The following is a 23,250-nucleotide window of genomic DNA, read 5'->3' as shown; positions in this document are numbered from 1 at the left end:
GTTTCTGCAATTAGGGCCGTGCAGCCCCATTTCCAAGTGATTTGTCCGGTGTTGGCAGTGTCGCAGAGGCTGACGATGTCTCGCAGGACTAAATCTACGTGGCATTCTTGCAGGCCTCGGCCGTTCTTCGAACAGATAGCTACACCCAGCACAGCAGGACCTGTTTTTTTTCTTTTCGCGTATGCCGGGTCACCGCATCCTCAACCTGTACGCCACCCTTCAGTACGGGTCCCCCCAACCTCACAAGCACGCGCCACCTACACGCTCCTCACACCAGCCTGCCAACCCTCCCGGAAGTGTCGTGGAGGGGAGCGCGCCGAAGTGGGCGGGGCGAGGCGTCGCTCCCGGAAGCGTCCGCGGGCCGCCCGGGAGGGGCTGTGGCTGCCACGTTGAAGCGGAACGTGGAGGTGGCTTTGGGGCGGGAGGAGGGGCGGCGGCGAATGCTGGGAGAGTCCGACGGGCGTCGCGCTAACGCAGGAACCGGTCGCCGAGGGTCCCCACAAGGTGTGTCTGCCTATTCCTCCCTGTCTTCTTCGCCGGCCCTCGGGCCTTGAGGTGGAACACAGGCGAAAGCTACGACCGTGGCATCGGCCTCCGCTGGTCCCCGTCAGCCTGCGGCCCGGTCTGTGGTGGCGGCGCGTCCGTGATCTTCGTTTCGGGCCCGTCTGGATAACGCCTGGCGTCACGGCTGCTTCGGGGATCGCGCCGATCCACATCCGCCAACGTTTCCACTGCTGAGCAGGAGCTCCCCTGAGGCTTGCGACAGGGTGTCGTGCCAGGTCCGGTAACGGGGGTCTGAGGTCAGAGGACACTCACAGCCTTGTGCACAAAGAGGTGCGGGCCCCAAGGGCGAGGGAAGGAAGCAAACCTCAGGATCACTTTGGTTCATTTTAGTTTGGTTATGATTTTTTTGTTTGTATTTGAACTGTTGCCAGATTTAAAGGTTCATAGGTTTTTAACTGGAAGCTACTGTCATTGAACCAGGATTGGATTATTTTAAGGATAGTTACCAGTTGCCGTCTATTCCTCGAAGGAAATGTCAAAAAGTGTTGTATGTCTTTGCTAATAAGTTATTATGATGAGAGGTCAAGTTACAGGGCAGGTGAAAAATAAATAAAAATATTGCGTGGGCTTGTGGGCATTATGAACTTTTATGTGAGCATAAGCAACTAATTTTATTTCGTCTTTCTGAAGTTGCAGTGATGGTCTGTGATAAATCCTTTCTCCAAAACTGCTTTCTAACTACAGAAAACTGAAATGTGATTGTGTTTGTCGCTAATTGTAACTGTATTCAATCAATAATCAGAGCCTTGCTCTTCTATCATACCGTCCTACGTTTTCTGTACATACTGATTGTTCTGGGATTGGCTGAAGTTTACTCATCGTTTTTTAGTGGTTCTTCTGTGCTCTCTCTCTTGATTAAATAGACCTGGGGAAGGTTTGTAGACTCTAAGAACTTTTGGATAACCTGAAGTGTTTTTGTAGTTGTGAATTAATGTTACACACATCCAAGGTTGTTTGGGAAATGTGACATTGGAATGGATTAAGAATTATATTGCCTAATTTTAGATACATAGGTTCTTTTTGAAACTAATAACGTAAGAAAAGAAAGAAATTTGTAACTGTAAAGAGCAGTGATTCTTAATTTTTTGGAATTACAGTCCCTTTTGAGGACCTGAGGAAAGCATTGGATCACCTTCCTAGAAAAATGCACTGCACAGGGGCTTATGGATGGCTCAGTTGGTTGAGCGTCTGACTGTCTCAGCAGGTCTTGATCTCAGGGTGGAGTTCTAGCCCTGTGTGGGGGTACTTAAAGAAGCCTACTTAAAGAAAAAAAATACACACAATTTTGTATGTAATTTCGTGAAGTTTAGAAATTCTTGTCAAGTGGTATTATTCAATTGATTTTTAGTGTTTTTAGAAATATTCTTTAAAAAAAATTTTTTTAATGTTTTATTTATTTTTGAGAGAGAGAGAGAGATAGACAGACCGACAGACAGAGGACAAGCCGGAGAGGGGCAGGGAGAGAGAGAGGGAGACACAGAATCTGAAACAGGCTCCAGGCTCTGAGCTGTCAGCACAGACCCCGATGCGGCGCTCGAACCCACACACGGTTAAGATCATGACCTGAGCTGAAGTCAGTCACTTAACCGACTGGATCACCCAGGCGCCCCAGAAATGTTGTCATTCCTAGGTTAATTTTAGTTCAAAATGTTTTATTTATTAGATTCTAGATAAGTATGGCACCATTTAGTTCAGTGCACAATTTGGCTCTTTTGGTTGAGTGAAATGAGCCTTAGAACATCGATAACAATAAATCCTCTAGAACAAATTTGTCCATCCATGGTGAGATATTTGCCCACACAAGATGGATTTTTAATAAGGCAGTCCCAACTAGAGATTGTATTCCTGGTTTGAGAGTCAGAATTTCCATTTCCATAAACTCTTCTACTTTTTACTTTCTGAAGAATGGGTCATCTCTGTATGGAGCATTGTAAGATTGGTATGTTTGAGAAAATAGTACTGTTGGAGTTTAGTATTGCTTTACAAAATTAGCAACTAGAAAATGAGCGGAAAGAAAAAAGCTTCCACTAAATTGCATGCATTTAACTACGTGCATGTTGTAGGGAGAAACTTGGACAAAAAAATAAGAGTTCTAGTCTGAAACATAAATTATTCTTCAGGTGTATTCTTTGGGATACGCATTTTAAGTTGTGACTTTTGCAGTAGCTGACATTTACAGGCATGCATTTACTATGAGCCAGGCACTGTTCTAAGGCCTCTGTGTAATGCCTTATTTAATTCTCACAACAACCCTTCTTGTACATACTTTTATTATACTTATTTTACCAAATGGGTAGCCAAGGCACACAACAGGTAAAGGTACATGCCTAAAGCCAGAGCCTAGGATATGATGGAGCTAGGATTTAAACTGAGGGTTTGGCTCTGGACTCCATACCCTAAACTGTTATGCCATAGATATTGTCTTATAGATGTCATATGTGAACAAGCCACTGTCCTCACACTTTTCTTTTTGTATTATAAGAATGATTTTGTTCTCTGTAAAATAGTCTTGAATGAAATAAGTCTGCATAGTGTGAATTCTTATCACATTTGATATTGAAAAAAAATTGCACAAAGCTTTTAAAGCAAGTCTTCACTCGGGGAAGTACACTTGGTTTAATCTAAGCCTTCTTCAGATTTTTAAGAAAATTAGTTACAACTAAATGATCATTTCTAAGAAAAGGAAATATGCAAGTTGTATTTTCATAGCAGTCTTAGTGTTTTAAGAATGATTGCAGTGGGTAGATTATGGTATTCTTATTTAATTAGATTCAGACCACATAAGGTAGTTCCAGGCCATTGTTGTAGTGATTGGGGGGGAAAAAAAGTAGCTGGTATTGAAGCCTTGTGTTCAGTACAAGTTAATAAGTGGAACTGCATCTAGTGGAACATTGAGTGCTAAGGACAAGAAGTAGACTTTTATAAATGTTTTGAATTTCCACTTAACCATTTTATGTGCTTATGAATTTGTCTCTTTCTCTTTCAGTAAATGTTACACATTAACTAAGTGTTCATGAATCAGGTATCCTCTGTTGTACCTTTGCTCTTAGACATACTGTAGTTCAGTTTAGTTTTTTTTTTTTTAATATACATGATTGTTTTGTTTTCACTTTTAGAAATTATTCTAAGACACTTTATAAAATCTTTTTTTAAAACAAACTTTTTTACCCTTTAAAAAAACGTCTTTTTACCCTAATAGTATTTTTCCCTATTAAAAAAAAAAAGTGTTTTTTTTTAATGTTTATTTATTTTTGAGAGAGAAAGAATGCGAGAGCAGAGGAAGGGCAAAGAGAGAGAGGGAAACACAGAATTCAAAGCAGCCAGCACAGAGCCCAACATGGGGCTCAAACTCATGGACCATGAGATCATGACCTGAGCCCAAGTCTGACCCTTAACTGTCTGAGCTACCCAGGTGCCCCTCCCTAGTTTTTAAATAAGAAAAGTTAAAGTTATTAAAGTTATTTTTTCTTTTAAACACTTAAGAATTTAAAAATTAAATGTTTTACCTGAAAGTAATCTTTCTAGCTCATCAGTCTTTTTGTATTTCCCTAATAAACATTTAAAATTGAACAAGGAAAACTTTGTATCTACTTTACCCTGTGCTAAGCAATTTTGAGTCCAGAAAGGGTAAAAGTTGTAATTTTTTATTGAAAAAAGACATTATTTGTCTAGTTAGTGAGACAAGATGCCATATAAAACAGTTGGTGAAAAGGCAGTGGAAAAAGATATAACAATAGGTACTAATAGAGTATTATAAAGTTTTAAGATAGAATAAGATACTTTATTATAATATGTTTAAAGTGGTATAAACAGTTAAGAGATTATTTAGATAATTGTGTATTGGATCATTAGGGTACTTATGAAGGAACTGGGTCTTGAACTTGTTATTAAAGACAGTTGGCTCAGAGGAAGAGGACATTTCATATATAGAAAATAGGCCTCTTTTTCACTTCTTAGAAAATTGAGATTTTGCCCTTTTTTTCAGAATAGTCTTAGGAAACTAGATGTATGGTTTTCTTGGTTAATCTCATGATAGTAATAATTTTAAAAAGTAGTTAGCATATTAAAACTCATGTTAACCTGTGTGCTGGGCACTGTGTTTGGCCTCGTATTTCAAATATATTATCTCATTTAAGTTTCACAACATCCCATGAAGCAGTCTCTTTTGTCCCTATTTTACAAGTGGGGCTCAGAGAGGTTAAACAGTGTGTCCAAAGTATCATAAGTAGCACAGCCAATAGTCAAATCCAGTGTTGACTCCAAAGGCTCTACTACTTTTAACCACGTGATGCAACCTCCTAATCCACTCTTGCCTAACGTAGCACAGTTTCTAAAATACGTTCCTTCTCTCAATGTCCTCCTGCATCCTAGTTGTTTTGTCAGTATTTCTTCTAAATGTTAGTATGCCTTCTATGATTAAAATCGAATACCTGAATTTGTTAAGGTAACAAGTAAGAGCTCGGACTCTGGAAGTAAACTTCTGAGTTCCAGTTTTGGCTGTGTCCCTTGCTAGCACGTACAAATTATTTAATCTTTCTGTGCCTTCATTTTTATCATCTGTAAAATACTCTTCATGTATAAACAATTTGAACATGTAAGACCCAGGGCATATCGTTAGTCTTAGGCCCTCGTAAGGAAACTACTGGAGGATGAACTTTATTCTCTAGAAATGAATGCGAAAGCTGGCAAAAGTACTCTTGGAGAGCAATGAATATATTTAACTGTAAACCCGAGACTAAAACAAAGGTGGGAATAAGGAAGAAAGAATAAAGTGTATATGTTCAATATCTGATAATGTAGGAATTCATTATAAAACTAAAAAATTAAGAGAAGTGGGAAGTAAGAAAAAAATTGGAGATAGAATAAGTTAATGGGTTGCCTCATCTGTAATAGCTGGGAGTCAAAGGACGTTATTTAAAGCTGACAAGTCAGTTAGTGGAGGTATAAGCATATTTAACAGTACAAAGGTAAACACCGAGAAAGATAATACTGTTGACTGTAATAACTGTGGAGTACAAGAGGGGCAGTAAGATTATGAAAACTGATTTCATTAGTGCTCACAGTAATTACGGTGTAAAGAAATAGAGGATTAATGGTACTAAATAATACTGGGTTTTTTTTTATGCTTATATATTTCTGAGAGAGACAGGACAGAGAGCAAATGGGGACGGGCAGAGAGAGAGGGAGTCACAGAATCTGAAGCAGGCTCCAGGCTCTGAGCTGTCAACACAGGGCCCAATGCAGGGCTCTAACTCACAAACCACGAGATCATGACCTGAGCTGAAGTCGACACTTACCTGACTGAGCAACCCAGATGCCACTAAATAATATTGTTTTAAATTATTAAGATAGAACCAGAAGTACTTATGAGAACAAAAATACAAGTCATCCTAATTATCAGAAAATTTATAAATACACAAATATGGACAACAGGGAAAGTACATTTCTAAATTATAAAACCAAACATAGCAAAATAATATAGAACTAAGCAATCATACCTGTCAAATCAGGAAGAAAAAACTTATATCAGTAAATTTTATATGGCCTTATTAGCTAATCTATTGAAAAATGTTCAAATTGGATCACTAAGCAAAATCTGAAATTTTTTTTTTTTTCTGTATTGAAGACAGCCAGTGAAAACAAAGGGGCTCAAAATTGAAAAGGGCAGAGGCACCTAGAAGACTCGGTTGAGCATCTGACTCTTGATTTGGGCTCAGGTCATGATTCTAGGGTCATGGGGGATCAAGCCCTGTGTGGGGCTCCATGCTTATCTTGGGATATTCCCGCATGCGCGCGCGCTCTCTCTCTCTCTCTCTCTCTCCCCCTCCCTCCCTCTCTCCTCCTCCTCTCCCTCTTCTCCACTCCACCCCCCGCCCCTCTCCTCACTCCCACACAAGCTCTCTTTATTTATTTATTTAAAAAATTTTTTTTAATGTTTATTCATTTTTGAGAGAGAGAGAGAGACAGAGTGTGAGCAGGGAAGGGCAGAGAGAGAGGGGGACACAGAATCTGAAGAAGGCTCCAGGCCCTGAGCTGTCAGCACAGAGCCCGACACAGGGCTCAAACTCACAGACAGCGAGATCATGACCTGAGCCGAAGTCGGGTGCTTAACCGATTGAGCCACCCAGGTGCCCCTCTTTATTTATTTAGTTTTGAGAAACAGTGTGAAACGTGAGCAGGAGAGGGGCAGAGAGAGAGAGAGGGAGAGAGAGAATCCCGAGGAGGTTCCGCACTGTCAGCACAGAGCCCATTGCTGGGCTCAGTCCCACAAAGTGCGAGATCATGATCTGAGTTGAAATCAAGAGCCGAATGCTTGACTGACTGAGCCACCCAGGTACCCCTGATATGGGTCTTAATATGAGATAAAGTGGAATTCAGACCCAAAGCCTTATTTAAAATGAAGAGCAATACTATACAAAGCTATAAATGTGTATTTGACAATGAACATTTAATATTATGAACACCTGTCAACCAAATAACTATGTGTTAAGTAACAAAGCAACTTTCGGGAGATAACAGGAAAAATAAGCACAAATACATTAGTAGTAGTGACCTTTAATTCACTGTTCTTGGTCCGGGACAGATCAAATGGAAAAACAGTAAGGCTGTAGACAACCTAAACAATTAAGTCAATAGAGTAGATTCGATTAATATATATTGATCTTGATCCTGAAAACAGAGTACCTGTTCTTTTTAGATCTCATGAAACATTTACAAAACCTTCTATATAGGCCCCAAAGAAAACTTCAATAAATTTTAGAAAGGAGAGATACTATAAAAAACAATCACAATACAGTAAAAGACCCTTCCACTTGCATATTAAATTCAGTCAACTCTTGGATCAATGGAGACTACAAATGGAAATCACAAAATATGTAGATGACCATAGTGATGAAAATACAAGAAATACATGTAATCTAGCTAAAGCATTACTCAGAGAAAATTCAAAGCCTTAAATACTTACAAAAAATAAGTAACAAAAATGAGTGGGTTAAGCATTTAACTTAGAAAGTTAGGAAAAGATCTAAGTAAATGAAAAGAGAGTGGAAGGAAGGAATTAATACAAATAAAAGAAATTGATGAATTAGAAAACAAAAAGGACTACTAAACTACTAAATTGGCTGTTTGAAAATAAACAAGTCACTAGCTAAGCTGATCAATTACTAAGAGGAGGGTAGGGGGAAGCAAAACACAAATATATGTAATAAAGACTAGTAAACAAATAGCATAAATTAAAAGAATCGTGAGTCTGTGTTGTTCAAGTCTGAAATAATGAGAAAATCCGTAAAGAAAAAAAATTAAAGGATTATCATAGGAAAATATAATTTACAAAAATGACTTTGTATAAAGGAAATTCAAATAGATCAATTTCCATAAAAGACCTTCAAAAGTACCCAGCCCACATGTTTCATGAGAGAATTCTGCTAAATCTTTGAAGAACCAATAATTCCAATGCTGTTATTGAAGTTGTTTTAGAGCATAGAAAAAGAAGGAAAACTTTTTTTTATGACTCAAGTGTTATGACATTGGTATCAAAACGTGACAAGATTGCACAAAAGAAGAATAGACTCAGTCTCACAACTCTAGAAGCAAAATTCTGTTAAACAAATGGAATCTAGCAACACGTTAGTAGAAATACATCATGAGAAGTTTATTCAAGGTACAAAAAGATGGTCCATATTAAGAAATCTGTTAGTATAATTTGTTTCAGTGATAGACCTAAGAAGAAGAATCTGTTCATTCTGATTACCTAATAAAAACGTTTGACAGAATTTAATACCTGGTCTTTATAAACAGCATTGAATAAAACAGTAATCAATGGCTAATTTCCTTACATTATATATATTTATATCTATATGTGCATATGTATGTGTATTTCAAATCCTAAAGTCATGCTCCATGGTGATATAGTAGGCTTTTCCACTAAAGAAAGGAACAAGAAATCCCACTGTTATTGCTACTGTTTAATATGGTAGTACAAATACTATTAGCCTTTGTATAACAATAACAAGACAGTCTATATAATAGGGGTGGATTAGGGGTGAGCCACATTTACAAACAAACCAAAACATAAAATACTTGGGAATAAACAAACCCAATATGTCAAAAAGCTTAAAATAATACTGAAAGATAAAAAAAGAAGACTTAAAAGGCAACATGTTCTTATTGGGAAGATTCTGCATTATGTCAGTTTCTCCATAAATTTATTATTTTTTTTAATTTTTTTAAATGTTTATATTTGAGAGAGAGAGAGAGAGAGAGATCATGAGTGGGGAAGGGGCACAGAGAAAAGGAGACACAGAATCCAAAGTAGGCTCCAGGCTTTGAGCTGTCAGCACAGAGCCCAATGTGGGCCTTGAACTCACGAACCACAAGGGCAGGACCTGAATTGAAGTCAGATGCTTAACGGACTGAGCTACCCAGGCGCCCCTGACCATAAGTTTATTAATTTGATGCAGATTCAGGAAACATATTAACATTCTCTTTTTTTCTGGAATTAGACAAGAACTATTCTGAAGTTTATGTAGTAAAATAAACAGTAATAATAGCAAAAAAAAAAAAAATAGGGTGGGAGAAAAGCAATGGATAGAGGTTATTGGAATCATACTTCTATAAAGCCTTAGTATTTAAAACAGTGGAGTGCTAGCATGTAAATAAACAGCAGATGGACATAAGGAATGGAAATCCAGAAATAAACCTAAATATATACAGGAATATAAATCCTAATCTACATCATAATACCTATAGGAATATAAGCCTAAATATAGGAACTTAGTACATGATAAAAGTGATTATCTTAAAATTAGTAGGAAAAAGATAGACTTTTCAATAGTTTTGTTGTAATAAAAAAATAAACTATGAACATACATCGTATACCAGGACCTGAGTCAAAATTTAAAAGAAAAGCCACAAATGAATTTGCCTAGAAGAAAAATATGGGTGAATTTCTTTATAACCTTGGCATGCAAAAGGCCTTTGTAGTTAATCAAAATTCAGAAACCATTTTTTAAAAAATGATAAATGTGACTACTAATTCATGGTACCTCCATACAATGGAATATTTTTCCATGATAAAAAGAAATGAATTATCAAGTCACAAAAAGACAGGGAAGAATTTTAAATGCCTCTTGCTAAGTGAAAGAAGCCAATCTCAAAAGGCTACATACTATCTAATTATAACTAAATGACATTCTAGAAAAGGCAAAAGTATGAGGAGAAGGAAAGAGATCAGTGGTTGGCAGGAAGGAGGAGGAGGGATGGGGAGAGGAGGGGGATAAAGAGGTGGAACACAGAATTTTTAGGGCAGGAAAACTTCTGAATGATACTATAACTGTGGGTAGGTGGATATGTGTCATTATTCATTTGTCAAAACCCAAAGAGTATACCCTAAAGTAAACCGTGGACTTTGCTTGATAGTAATACACCAACATAGGTTGGTTGTAACAAATACACTACTGTGGTACAGGACAGTTTTATGGTGGGAAAGGCTGGTGTGGGGGTGAGGGGAGGGGGATGGGGGAGAAGGTAGAGAGGTATGTGAGAACTCTATACTTTTCACTCAGTTTTTCTGTGAACCTGAAACAGCTCTGATAAATCTATTTTTTTAAAAGTCAAAATCTTGGGGCGCCTGGGTGGCTCAGTTGGTTAAGTGTACAGCTCGATTTCGGCTCAGATCATGATCTCACAGTTCATGGGATCAAGGTCCGAGGGATTCTCTCTATCTCCCTCTCTCTCTGCCCTGCCCTTCCCCTGCTCATGCGCGCGCTCTCTCTCTCTCTCCCACTCAAAATAAATAAACGTTAAGAAAAAGAATCAAAATCTTGTGAAAGGTAAGAAAAAAAAATCGTAACCAAAGTAAAAAAATAAAGTCTGACAGACAACTCAGTAGAAAAATAGGCAAGAAGTATAGACAAGGATAGACAGAAAAGGTGTATTATGGATGGCCCATAACCTTATAAAAAGATGCTCAACATTATGGTATCAGAAATGCAAATTGTAACTACTTAAGAGTAAACATTGTTCATCTATCATTGGTAAAAATCTAAAAGTGTTCCTCTTGTAAGGTGGTAGAGGGTGTGAAACAGTATAGTGATTATGGAGAGCAACTTGACAATAACCATCAATGTTACAATTGCATTTATCTTTCTTTTTAAGGTTTTAAATCTTATTTTTGAGAGGGAGAGAAAGTGAGCATGAGTGGGGAAGGGGCAGAGAGAGAAGGAGGGAATCCCAAGCAGGTGCAGAGCCCACTGTGGGGCTCGAACTCACAAACCCATGAACTGCGAGATCATTACCTGAGCCACAATCCAGAGTCTGCCGGTTAACTGGCTGAACCATCCAGGTGCCCCAGAATTGCGTTATCTTTAACCCAGCAGTTTTGCTTCTGGAAATTTATAGCTATCCTGGCCCATGAATGGAATAACATGTCCATATGGCTATTTATTTCAGCATTGTTTGTAAAAATAGCAAAAGATTAAAAACAACTCCAGTGTTCACCAGTAGTGGACGAAGTAAGTAAATTATGGTACATCTTACAGTGGAATACTGTGCCATGTAATATATTTATGTACAATAACAAAAATTTTTTTTAAAACTACAGCACAGTATTTTTCTACCAAAGTGACTTTAACAGAAAATAAATAAACTAGTGGTATATGGAACCGTAGCTTGGAGTGACCGGCTATTTAAAATTTCTGCTAAATTTATCTTTAAAATCTGTGATGTTACTACATTCTTCTCTGAAATTACCCTGTTTTAATTTAAAATTAATTTCTAAAACTGCTCTTGCAATTTAGTAGTCCTGCTTTCAGAAGATGTACCTTGTTTATTGCGTGCCTTCTCTGGCCCCTGATGTACCGCCACCCGTCCTTATCTGAGAAGTATATTGTGTAGCAAAGTTAGTCCCTCACTCTGTATTGTTTTCTTTTTTTTTTTTCAGACTGATTTTTCAGTTGAAGGACTGTAATTTGTAAACAATTCGAAAAGCCCTGTATTTGTCTCAATATAATTTAACAAGTTTTTCTTCTTTCTACTATTGAACATTCCTGACAAATGATAACGAAACCAGTTTGATTTATTGGCATTTGAACATTCTAATGATGTAGTCATTAGTTAAGTGTATTTCTATGTAAAAAAAGTCTATGTTTTTTTTTTTTAATTTTTTTTTTTAATGTTTATTTACTTTTGAGACAGAGAGAGACAGAGCATGAACGGGGGAGGGTCAGAGAGAGAGAGAGAGGGAGACACAGAATCTGAAACAGGCTCCAGGCTCTGAGCTGTCAGCACAGAGCCCAACGCGGGGCTCGAACTCACGAGCCGTGAGATCATGACCTGTGCCGAAGTCGGACACTTAACCGACTGAGCCACCCAGGCGCCCTTCTATGTTTTGACATGTTCAGTTTATTTCTATATAAAATATTCTCTTTAGCAGGATGAAGTTAAAGGAAGTAGACCGTACAGCCATGCAGGCCTGGAGCCCTGCCCAGAATCATCCCATTTACCTAGCTACAGGTAAGTTCAACAGAGAGAACATAGTAGGAGTCACTTATTTCTTCTTTTCCACATTTGGCCTATCCGTGCCTGTTCTTTTGAGATTCATATTAAGCTTCATCTCCTCTAGAAAGCCTCTCCTTCCCTAGCAGGATACCTCCATCCTCCTTGTGAACTGCGTTCAGTGACCTTCCTCTGTTTCCTTAGCACCTTGTTCATTATAGCATTAATCATGATATGTTACATTTATAGTGTGTTCCCCACTTCATAAGAGTTCTTTCATCATTATTCCTCCAGTGTTAAGCACGATAGATAACATGTTAAAAAAAAAAGCTAAGTATTGATTTGAATGAATGAAGAACAATTTTGATGCTAGCATTTTTATATGAAGAGTTACATCATTTGTAGCTATAAGCGGACATTGTAAATAATAAACATCTACATGTTTAAAAAATTATCTTCGCTACCCACTCTTAGAAGCATTATCTCTAAGCCTTGTGTCAGAATCTCATTGCTGTAGTAATTTAAGCATCTGTTCAATGGCACATATCCTGAGATTTTAGTCACTAATGCAGCATTCATGAATGAGATAATTGAAAAACATGCATTTAATTTCTGTTTTGTATGGTTTTCTCCAAGTCTTTTATTTTTGCATGTGTACTCACCATAAATGTATTTTCTATAGGAACATCTGCTCAGCAGTTGGATGCCACATTTAGTACCAATGCTTCCCTTGAGATATTTGAATTAGACCTTTCTGACCCATCCTTGGATATGAAATCTTGTGCCACTTTCTCTTCTTCTCACAGGTATGAGGTTGATTAATCTTAAATTCACATTATTTATGGTTGTGATTATTATGTTGTGGTTGATGCCTAATTTATCTATAAATAGGGTATTATTAGAAACTGCAAGGAATACCATCAATTACATGAAATATTTTGAGAAAAAGTATATGAGTGGATTTCTATTTTTTTTTTTTAATATAATTTATTCTAAAATGGGCTAACATAGAGTGTATAAAGTGTGCTCTTGGTTTTTGGGGTAGATTCCCGTGGTTCATTTCTTACACACAACACCCAGTGCTCATCTCAACAAGTGCCCTCAATGTGCATCACCCATTTTCCCCTCTCCCCCACCCCCATATCCACCCTCAGTTTGTTCTCTGTATTTATGAGTCTTTTATGGCTTGCCTGCCTCCCTCCCTATATGAGTGAATTTCTGTGGAAGTAAAAGACTTTTTTATTGCTGATTGATGTGTGGGATAGGAGGGAAAGGCTCTTTTCCAGTAGTTTTTTTCCTCATGATACAGTAGACATACTTTCTTTTACCTTCTTTATCTCACCTGTTTACAAAAAAAGGATAAGTATGGTCAAAAAAAGGAGTGGTTGGATAATATTAAAATGTTGTTAAGATAATAATAAGATGTTAATAGGATTATCTCTGAATGGTAGGTTATTTTTATTTTTTCCTTGTACTTATCTATATTTAAAAACATTTCACAGAGATTTTTATTGACATGATTTTTGATACAGTGTTATTTGGATCGCCTTTCCAAGTACTTAACACCCTATTGTAATGCAGAAAAAGAACCCTTTCATCTGAGTAGTAAAATATGCTTTATTGTCTCAGTAGTTTGGCAGATTTTGGTGAAGAGATTGTACCCTAGCTAACATAGCTTCACATAGCTCAAATCATGAAGTCTCAATGGACCTCTCATCTTCAGAGCCCTCCCCTGTGATGGGAGCTTCAGATGCATTTTGTCTATCAGGTTTTCTACTCACCACCATTTGTTTCATTATATACCTCATGCCACCTTCATATTTCATCTCCTTTCAAACTATAATCTTTTATTGTCCACCACTGGGGGCACTTGTCATAATAGACATAATTTTGATGTCATTTTTCCACTGTCATAATACATGACTTTTCTTAGAAAATTTCAGGGCGCCTGGGTAACTCAGTTGGTTAAGTGTCTGACTCTTGATTTCGACTCAGGTCAGACCTAACAGGTCGTGCGATTGAGCCCCATGTCAGGCTCTGCACTGACAGCATAGAGCCTGCTTGGAATTCTCTCTCTCCTCTCTCTCTGCCCCTTCCCTGCTTGTACTCTCTCTATCTCTCTCTCTAAATAAATAAGTAAACTAAAAAATTCACACACACACACACACACACACACACACACACACATATGTAAAGAAAATTCCATATAACTCCTTTAACACCTTTACTATTTAACAGACCACTTGTCAGTGAGTACTTCTGTAATCAAACAATATCAAGGGAAATGGTTATTAGCTCTATTTTACAGGTGAACTAAAAGCAGCTTAGGAGGATTAAGTAACTCACCCAGGGTCTCACAGTTTCTAAATGGTAAAACCATTCTTAAGCCCATATATTTTGACACACAAATCAGGTATACTTTGTGATAACTATATTACCTCTACCAAAAAATTTTTACTCTTTAAGATTATAAAATCAAATATGCACATATGAATACAAATAAAAACTAAAATGCTATTTCACCAAGTCATGCACAGTTACCAGGAATAGAGGAAAAGCAGTGTTTTTAGATTATTTATGAAAACATAGGAATTAAATATGTAATTTCAAATTCTTTTCTATAGTTATTTGACTTAAAAAATGAGTCATTTACTCATTTTCTCTTAAAGGTACCACAACTTGATTTGGGGGCCTTATAATATGGATTCCAAAGGAAATGTCTCTGGAGTTCTGATTGCAGGTGGTGAAAATGGAAATATTATTCTTTATGATCCTTCTAAAATTATAGCTGGAGACAAGGAAGTTGTGATTGCCCAAAATGACAAGCATACCGGCCCAGTAAGAGCCTTGGATGTGAATATTTTCCAGGTTAGACTTTTGACATTTATTCATAATTCTTGAGATATGTGCTGCTTATTTGAAATAAGAATATGAGGGGTGCCTGTGTGGCTCAGTCGGTTAAGCGTCCGACTTCACCTCAGGTCATGATCTTATGGTTCGTGAGTTTGAGCCCTGTGTTGGGCTCTGTGCTGACAGCTCAGAGCCTGGAGCCTGCTTCAGATTCTGTGTCTCCCTCTCTCTCTGCCCCTCCCCTGCTCACACTCTGTCTCTCTCTGTCTCTCTCAAAAATAAATAAACATTAAAAAATATATATATAAATCTACTATGCCTCAGTCTTGGAATTGAAAGCTAAAAATGTGTGCCTGTGCAGGTTGATGAGTGAGTGTATTTTTTTGAAGAATGGAGGGTTCAGAGTTGGGATCAGGGTAAATGATAATAATTCTATGGAGGGGATAAGGCTGATGGGTTTAATTCTACAAATCTGGAGCTGTAATGCCATCTGAGGATATTTTTTATTAAACATTAGGAGCTCCAGAGGTTGGAAACAATGACTTTTAAAAGTTTGTGCTAGTTCAGCATTAGGCTAGTGCTGTGGTGTCTGGTTAATCCTCTGTTTTATTAATTGAAAAACTTTGTATTCATGACAGCGATTACTGCTCTATCAAATAATCTATCAAATATCAAATAAAAACAAATACAGTGCCAATCTAATGGGTAGACAAGAGTTAGTCTCTTGCCATCATAAGCATTACTGAATATTAACTATATAGATGTATTGGTTAGTAAAGATCTTGAATTAATAAGATAGTAGAGCATAACAACCAAAACATAAATGTTATCTTAAGAAAGTTTAAAATGGGGCCACTGGGGTGGCTCAGTGGGGTGAGCTTCTGATTCTTGATTTCAGCTCAGGTCATGATCCCAGGGTCGTGGGGTTGAGCCCTGAGTTGGGCTCCACACTGCGTGTGGAGCCTGCTTAAGATTCACTTTTTCTCTCTTTCTTTCTCTCTCTCTCTCCCCCTCTCTCTGCCCCTCTCCTCAGCTCATGCTCGCTCTCAAATAAAAAGTTTAAAATAGTTATTTTTCTTGTATTATAAATAGGTACTTAGGATACAGAAATACAGAAACCCAAACTTCATTTCTATAGTTTATGGTACCTACTCTTTAGGTTAGATAGCTAGTTCTTTTGCTAATGAAACAACTGCTGATTATTGGTTAGTGTGTTGTATTATAGGTGACTACAACCATAGAATTCCTCTATTTCCATAGTTACATGATGGTCGATCAGGGAAGAATTTATAATAAGAATGAATAATAAGGGATGAAAGTCAATATATGAAACTCATTATCTTTCTATACTTCCTATCACAGTTTTAGGGTATTGTTGATCCTTAAGGTATGCAACAGAGATAACCTAGAAATACTGCCACCCAGAACAAGATTGAGTGTAAATGAACTAGCAGTACATGAGGATTTAAGACAAGAGACACGAGATTTTTGTAGCCCTGTATTGGTCCGGCTCCAGGAGCTGGCTTTGAGGTATCTGTAGATAGATGCTGTTATTTTAGGATTCAGTTATTGGTCTGAAAGCAATAATTGGTTTTGTCTGTTTTTGCCTTTTACAATCAGATGCCCTTCTAGGGATGCAGAAATGATAATCCCCATATGGTTGCATGATTGTTTAAGAATTTATCCATATAATTATTTTTTTAATGTCTTATCATGTCAGTAGACATGTTATCTTGTGAATGAAGTAGAATTTTATAATACACGTCTCTAAAACATTATTGCAGTTTCATGGAGTGCCTCGGTGGCTTAGTCAGTTAGGCATCTGACTTCAGCTTAGTTCATGATCTCTCAGTTCGTGAGTTCAAGCCCGCATCAGGCTCTGTGCTGATAGCTCGTACCCTAGAGCCTGCTTCAGATTCTGTGTCTCTCTCTCTCTACCCTTTTCCTGCTTGTGCTCCATCTCTCTGTCTCTCAAAAATAAATACACGTTAAAAAAAATTTTTTTTAATTAAAAACAAAAATAAAACACTATCACAGTTTCAGATCATTATGCATAGTATTTAGGAATTCTTGAGTTCTGCTTTTTTTAATTAAACAGAAAAGTCGTGTGCCCTAAAACTCCTAGATCTTTCCATCTCTGAACAGTTAATTCTGAGTTCTCTTAATTATTCTTAAATGCTGTTTAGTTATTAATTATTTCTTACTGCAGACTAATCTGGTAGCCTCTGGTGCTAATGAATCTGAAATCTACATTTGGGATCTCAACAATTTTGCAACTCCAATGACACCAGGAGCGAAAACACAGGTATTGTGTTGATTTTAATGTAATCAAAATAACCAAAGTCAGTTCTTCAACACTTATTTCATTTTTTTCCACACAAAATATATTTGTTTAAAATCAGTGTTGTTATTGATTTTCCTTAGGTATTGTAAAGTACAGTATTAGTAAATGTGTTTCTTCAAGGTATCAGTGACTCCTCAACAGCAAATATTTATTCAGTGCCTAACACAAGATATTGTTTGATGTACTGGACATATAGTAGTGAATAAAATAGACAAGTCTCTGGTAGTTTTTTCAGATATAATATTATATATAGTATAGTATTTTGCATTGTGTAGTATTTTGACAATATCCAACCACAGAATAAAAGTCATAGACTAGAAAGGAAATGAAATCTTTAAAAAAACAACTCCATCCCTTTCCTATGTATTTCTAATAAGAGAGAACAATCCTCCACTTGCCTCCTTGAAGTTTATCTTATAATGGACCCCAACATTTTGGCAATCTTAGAGGTAGCGTAATGGTAGCATAATATCTACCATTTATAAAGATATTCTTCTAGTGGTCTAGGCTGTAACTTTTGTTCTCCCTAGTTGTCTGTCATACTGATCACCGTCTACTTTGTAGTTCATTATCTACCTTGTGGCAGTTGCAAAGTAAAGAAAAAGTGCTTGATTTATAGCAGGAGCTTAATAAATGCCTGGTGAATGAGACAGTATTAAACAAGGTAATATACTTGAAGTGGCATATATCTGAGCTTTAAGATGTATTGTATATATTGAGAACTTATGAATATAAAAAATTTGTGGAATGAATAGGTCAGATTTAAATTAATCCCTTCTTAAAAAGAAGGATCAGATTTTATAGTTAAATTTGACCGTAATTGGGAAATAGTTTTTAGTAGTTTATTCCTTTTAGCCTCCAGAAGATATCAGCTGCATTGCATGGAACAGACAAGTCCAGCATATTTTAGCGTCAGCCAGTCCCAGTGGCCGGGCCACTGTATGGGATCTTAGAAAAAATGAACCTATCATCAAAGTCAGTGACCATAGTAACAGGGTAAGTATATGATTGATTTATAACAAACATGTTATGGTTCTGCTGTAGGTATTTCTATATTGTTTGTCCGTGTTGACAGCAAATCAGATTTTTATAAAGGCAAATCCTGTCTTTTCATGGACCAATCATGTTGGAATGAGAAGATTTTTCCTTGGGGAAAATAATAAAGTTTCCAATAAACCATGTTGGATATTATTAATAATGAAGGGAGAGATTGTTAATTAAATAGCTTCTTCCCTGATATACTGATTGTTTTTATTTTATTAGCTGTTTCAAAGTATTATAGTAATATTTTATCTTTAGCTTTCTCTAGAACACACAAATTTTTCCTGCTAGTAATTGTGTGACTATGAACTTGTAGTTGCCAAACTCCTGGCTTCATCTCCTCTCATTAAGTACTGCTAAAGTGAGCTAATATTCTCCTACTTGCCCAGTAGATGTAGCTGTATAACACATTAAATTTTTGACCTTACAGATTCCTTAATACTGTGTGACAGTGTGCTATAAAATAATTTAGACATAATTTAGGGCCTTATTTTGTTTGTTTTTAATTACATTATTTAGTTTGACATTTTTAGAAATAAGTTTGCCTAAATCCGAGAATGTATATATAATTTAACTATAACAGCAAAAAACTATTTAGAAGAATATTTCATCAGGGTATTGTTTTCCAATGAATTAGGAATTTAAAACAAGTTTCAGTTGAATAAAGCATTTCAATAAGCATTTCAGTCATCTTCTGGAATATTTAGTGGGACCTAAACTTCCAGGTAATTCTCAATAGTAATGTTAACTTATTCTATGTGAAAATTTAAATGGTAGTTGTTGCTTTAGACATTTTGTCTTGATTTTTCTGGCAAAATAGAGGAAAGGTGTGGATTTTTTTGTTATTATAATCTTTTATCTGTTTTCATTTTTCTGAAAGTATTAAATTTAAATTTATATAAAACTTTCCTCCTAGTTACAATTTTGACAGGTAAACTCATTTTTGGTACAGAATTATTCTGATCCAGAATGGTGATGTGTATTGAATAGCGAGATGAATTGAAAACATTCAACCTTTTACTTTAAAACTACTGTTTTAAGACTGTTTAATAAAATTTAATCCTTTTATTTAATCATTTAATCAAGAAGCATCATAGCTTGACATCTCCAAATGCAGGCTCTGAAGATAGCTGTCAGGGTTCAAAATTTAATAGTTTTAAGTTTAGGTTTTTTTTTTTTTTTAAATAAACTAAGCCTGAGCTGATGTTTTCTACTGTTTGTTTCAACAAAGGCATATTCCTCAAGCTCATTTTGGCTCTTCATAAAGTAATAGGATTGATACAGTGTGAGCCTTAACTATCTGCAGATGCATTGCTCTGGGTTGGCGTGGCATCCTGATGTTGCGACTCAGATGGTCCTTGCCTCTGAGGATGATAGATTACCAGTGGTCCAGATGTGGGATCTTCGCTTTGCTTCCTCTCCACTCCGTGTCTTGGAAAATCATGCCAGGTATCCTGCTGCTCGTCTAAGGAACTTGATTTATTTATTTGTAAAAACATATTTACTTCTTTGAATTATCAGATAATTATTTTTAAATTAAGGAATCTCCTTTGTCTCTATCCTGTAAAAGTTAAATGGTTTTTATTTGAAGCAGTAGTCATCTCATTTTCTGTTCCCAAAAATTCATATTATAACAGTACAAAAATGTGTAAAAGGATTTTCCACTGCTTATTTCATGTAATAATTAATAGATCAAATTTCCAGTATATCACAGCACTTTGGGACAACTCATGACATTATACAATTTGATCTTTATTAGGGTCATCATGCTTATGAAGAGTCTTCCATAACATTCAGTGACAAGCAACAATTGAAAAGTTTGTTTTATTTCTAAGTTTTTATTTTAGTTTAAAAGCATTATTGAGAAATTAGCTGGGTTGTTCTGCTTTCAATTTTAATAAATGTGCAGATTTTCTACATAGATGTGAGGGGTAAAGCGTGCAACCCTTGGTCTCGGGGTTATGGAGTTTGAGCCCCACCTTGGGTGTAGAGATTACTTTAAAGAAATAAAATCTTTACAAATTAATAAAAATTTAAAAAATCAAAAGATATGAGAAATTACTTATGTGAATTCTGGTAGCATTAAATTTAGTTGGTAATTTGGCACATTTCCTGTCATTGATATTCAGGTGTCCAGGGGTTTATACATATTTTTTTCATGGTTTTAAACAAGAAACAAATCTCTTTTAATGGTAGTATTTTCTAGGGCACCTGGGTGGCTCAGTCGGTCCGACTTTGGCTCTGGTCATGATCTCATGGTTCATTGAGTTCAAGCCCCATATTGGGCTCTGTGCTGACAGCTCGGAGCCTGGAGCCTGCTTCGGATTCTGTGTCTTCCTCTCTCTGCCCCTAGACAGTTCACACTGTGTCTCTCTCTGTCCCTCTAAAGTAAATAAACATTTTTTAAAAATTAAGTCTTTTTTTTTTTTATAATTTTTTTTAATGTTTGTTTATTTTTGAGAGAGAGAGAGAGAGACAGTGTGTGAGTGGGTGAGGAGCAAGAGAAGAAGACACAGAATCCGAAGCAGGCTCCAGGCTCTGAGCTGTCAGCACAGAACCCTACGCAGCGCTCAAACTCGTTAACCTTGAGATCATGACCTGAGCTGAAGTCGGACACTGAACCGACTGAGCCACCCAGGCGCCCCAGTCTTTTTGTTTTCTTAAACATGGTCTTTCAAAAAGCAAAAGTTTAAATTTGATTATGTCCAATTTATAAGTTTAAAAAATATTTGTGTTTTTTGTGACCTATCAAAAAACACTTTATCTAACTCAGTGACACAAAACGTTTCTCCTGTGGCTTCTCCTAGAAGATTTATAATATTAACTTTTTAAAAAAAAAATTTTTTTTAACGTTTATTTATTTTTGAGACAGAGAGAGACAGAGCATGAATGGGGGAGGGGCAGAGAGAGAGGGAGACACAGAATCCGAAGCAGGGTCCAGGCTCTGAGCTGTCAGCACAGAGCCTGATGTGGGGCTCGAACCCACAGACTGTGAGATCATGACCTGAGCTGAAGTCGGATGCCTAACCAACTGAGCCACCCAGGGGCCCTGAAACAAACAAACAAACAAACAAATAAATAAATAAATAAATAAAGCTAACTAGCTAGCTAGCTAGTTAGCTTGCTAGCTCTAATATTTTCTAAGTACTTTGGGGCTTTCTTTCCTATTTAGGGATATATATACTAAAGCTTTAAATCCCTTTTCTCCCACTGGGAGAAGTCTTAAAGTTTGTGACCTCTACTTTAGCTTTAGGAGAAGAGTGCAGTAAAAATGTAATCCTATTCAGATGTTATGCTTCAATCAGCTTTTTAGTAAAGAAAGGATGATTCTGAAAAGTCTTAATATTTTTCTGTTAGATAAGGTTTTATTCATTCATTTAACACATACTTCTTGAACATGTGCTCTGTACCAAGCACTGTACTGAGATTCAGTAATGTAACAGACAAAAATCTCTGCCCTCGGGGAACTTACATTATGGTGGGAGGACAACTAACATTTATATAACATGTAAAATGTACAAACACTATGAATGTTAGCTTGATTAATTCTCATAACAAACCTGTGGTATAGATCCTATTAACCCATTTTACAAATTGGAAATTGAGGCTCAGCAAGGTAAACTTGGCCTATGTCAAGTGCTTACTTCCGACCCAAACTTTCTGATCCCAGAATCCATGCTCTTAACACTTTATTGTACTGCCAGTTTTAGGAGTGATCATAATTTAGCAAGACAGAAAACCATACTGAGTGCTAGGAGCAAATCAACTCTCTAGTTTCTCAATTTTCTCCTTCTAGTATATGCAAGAGTTACATTATAGGATCTTTAAGGTCCCTTCCAGCTCTATAATTCTGTGATATTTTTGTCTTTAATACTTAGTAAGAACCTAAGTGATCTTTAAAATGTGATATTAAATATGTACAGATTTCTTTCAAAGTCATTCTTGACATGCCTTGAAATTCTTGACATGCATGATTAGATTCTAATGGGAGGATTGTTATAAAGTATATTATTGATACAATTGTGGAAATTTGAATAGACTATATATTTTTATTTAAAAAATTTTTTTTGATGTTTATTTTTGAGAGAAAGGGTAGACAGAGCATGAGTGGGGGAGAGGCAGAGAGAGAGGGAAACACAGAATCTGAAGCAAGCTCCAGACTCTGAACTGTCAGCACAGAGCCTGACGTGGGGCTCAAACCCATGAACCGCGAGATGATGACCTGAGCCGAAGTCGGACACTTAACCAACTGAGCCACCCAGGCGCCCCCAGACTATATATTTTTAAATGTTACATATAAATAATAAATATTTTCAGTATGTAATTGTATTATGGCTACACAGAAGAATGTTTATATCCTCAGAGATAAGTGTAGGGGTGACATGTCATAGTATCTGCAAATAACTCTCAAGTGGTCAGTGTATATATGGAGAGAGAGAGAGAGAGAAAGAGAGAGAGAAACACATTAAGTAAATGTGGCCAAATCAGTGAGTCAGGGTGAGGAATATAAGGCTGTACATCTTACTGTCCTTAAAATTTTTACAAAGATTTTAGCTTTTTCTTTTTAATTTTTTTTAACATTTATTTTTGAGAGACAAAGAGAGAGCATTAGCATGGGAGGGTCAGAGAGACAGACAGACAGACAGACAGACAGACAATCTGAAGCAGGCTTCAGGCTCTGAGCTGTCAGCACAGAGCCCAATGCGGGGCTCAAACTCACGAACCATGAGATCATGACTGGAGCCGAAGTCGGACTCTTTTTTTTTTTTTTTTTTAAATTTTTTTTTAACATTTATTTATTTTTGAGACAGAGAGAGACAGAGCATGAATGGGGGAAGGTCAGAGAGAGAGGGAGACACAGAATCCAAAACAGGCTCCAGGCTCTGAGCGGTCAGCACAGAGCCCAACGCGGGGCTCGAACTCACGGACCGTGAGATCATGACCTGAGCTGAAGTCGG

At 36.8% G+C, this 23,250-nt stretch overlaps 1 protein-coding gene across 29 annotated transcripts in view; it reads left to right on the top strand.

Annotated features, from left to right (window-relative positions):
• The first annotated feature begins 411 nt into the window (after positions 1-411).
• The window catches only part of SEC31A (SEC31 homolog A, COPII coat complex component), a 71,677-nt gene continuing 48,838 nt past the window's right edge, over positions 412-23,250 (top strand). For 26 of the 29 annotated variants that reach the window (XM_049630767.1, XM_049630761.1, XM_049630759.1 and 23 more), the window contains exons 1-6: positions 11,997-12,075; positions 12,740-12,863; positions 14,727-14,925; positions 17,117-17,212; positions 18,107-18,247; positions 19,599-19,741. In XM_049630767.1, coding sequence (XP_049486724.1) covers positions 11,997-12,075; positions 12,740-12,863; positions 14,727-14,925; positions 17,117-17,212; positions 18,107-18,247; positions 19,599-19,741 — 782 coding nt within the window. The other 3 variants (XM_049630738.1, XM_049630737.1, XM_049630764.1) reach the window with 3 other exon arrangements.

The sequence above is a fragment of the Panthera uncia genome, chromosome B1 (genome assembly GCF_023721935.1).
Source record: "Panthera uncia isolate 11264 chromosome B1, Puncia_PCG_1.0, whole genome shotgun sequence".
Classification (NCBI taxonomy): Eukaryota; Metazoa; Chordata; class Mammalia; order Carnivora; family Felidae; genus Panthera; species Panthera uncia.
The sequence above is the reverse complement of the archived record's forward strand: the minus strand, read 5'-3'. Positions and strand labels throughout refer to the sequence as shown.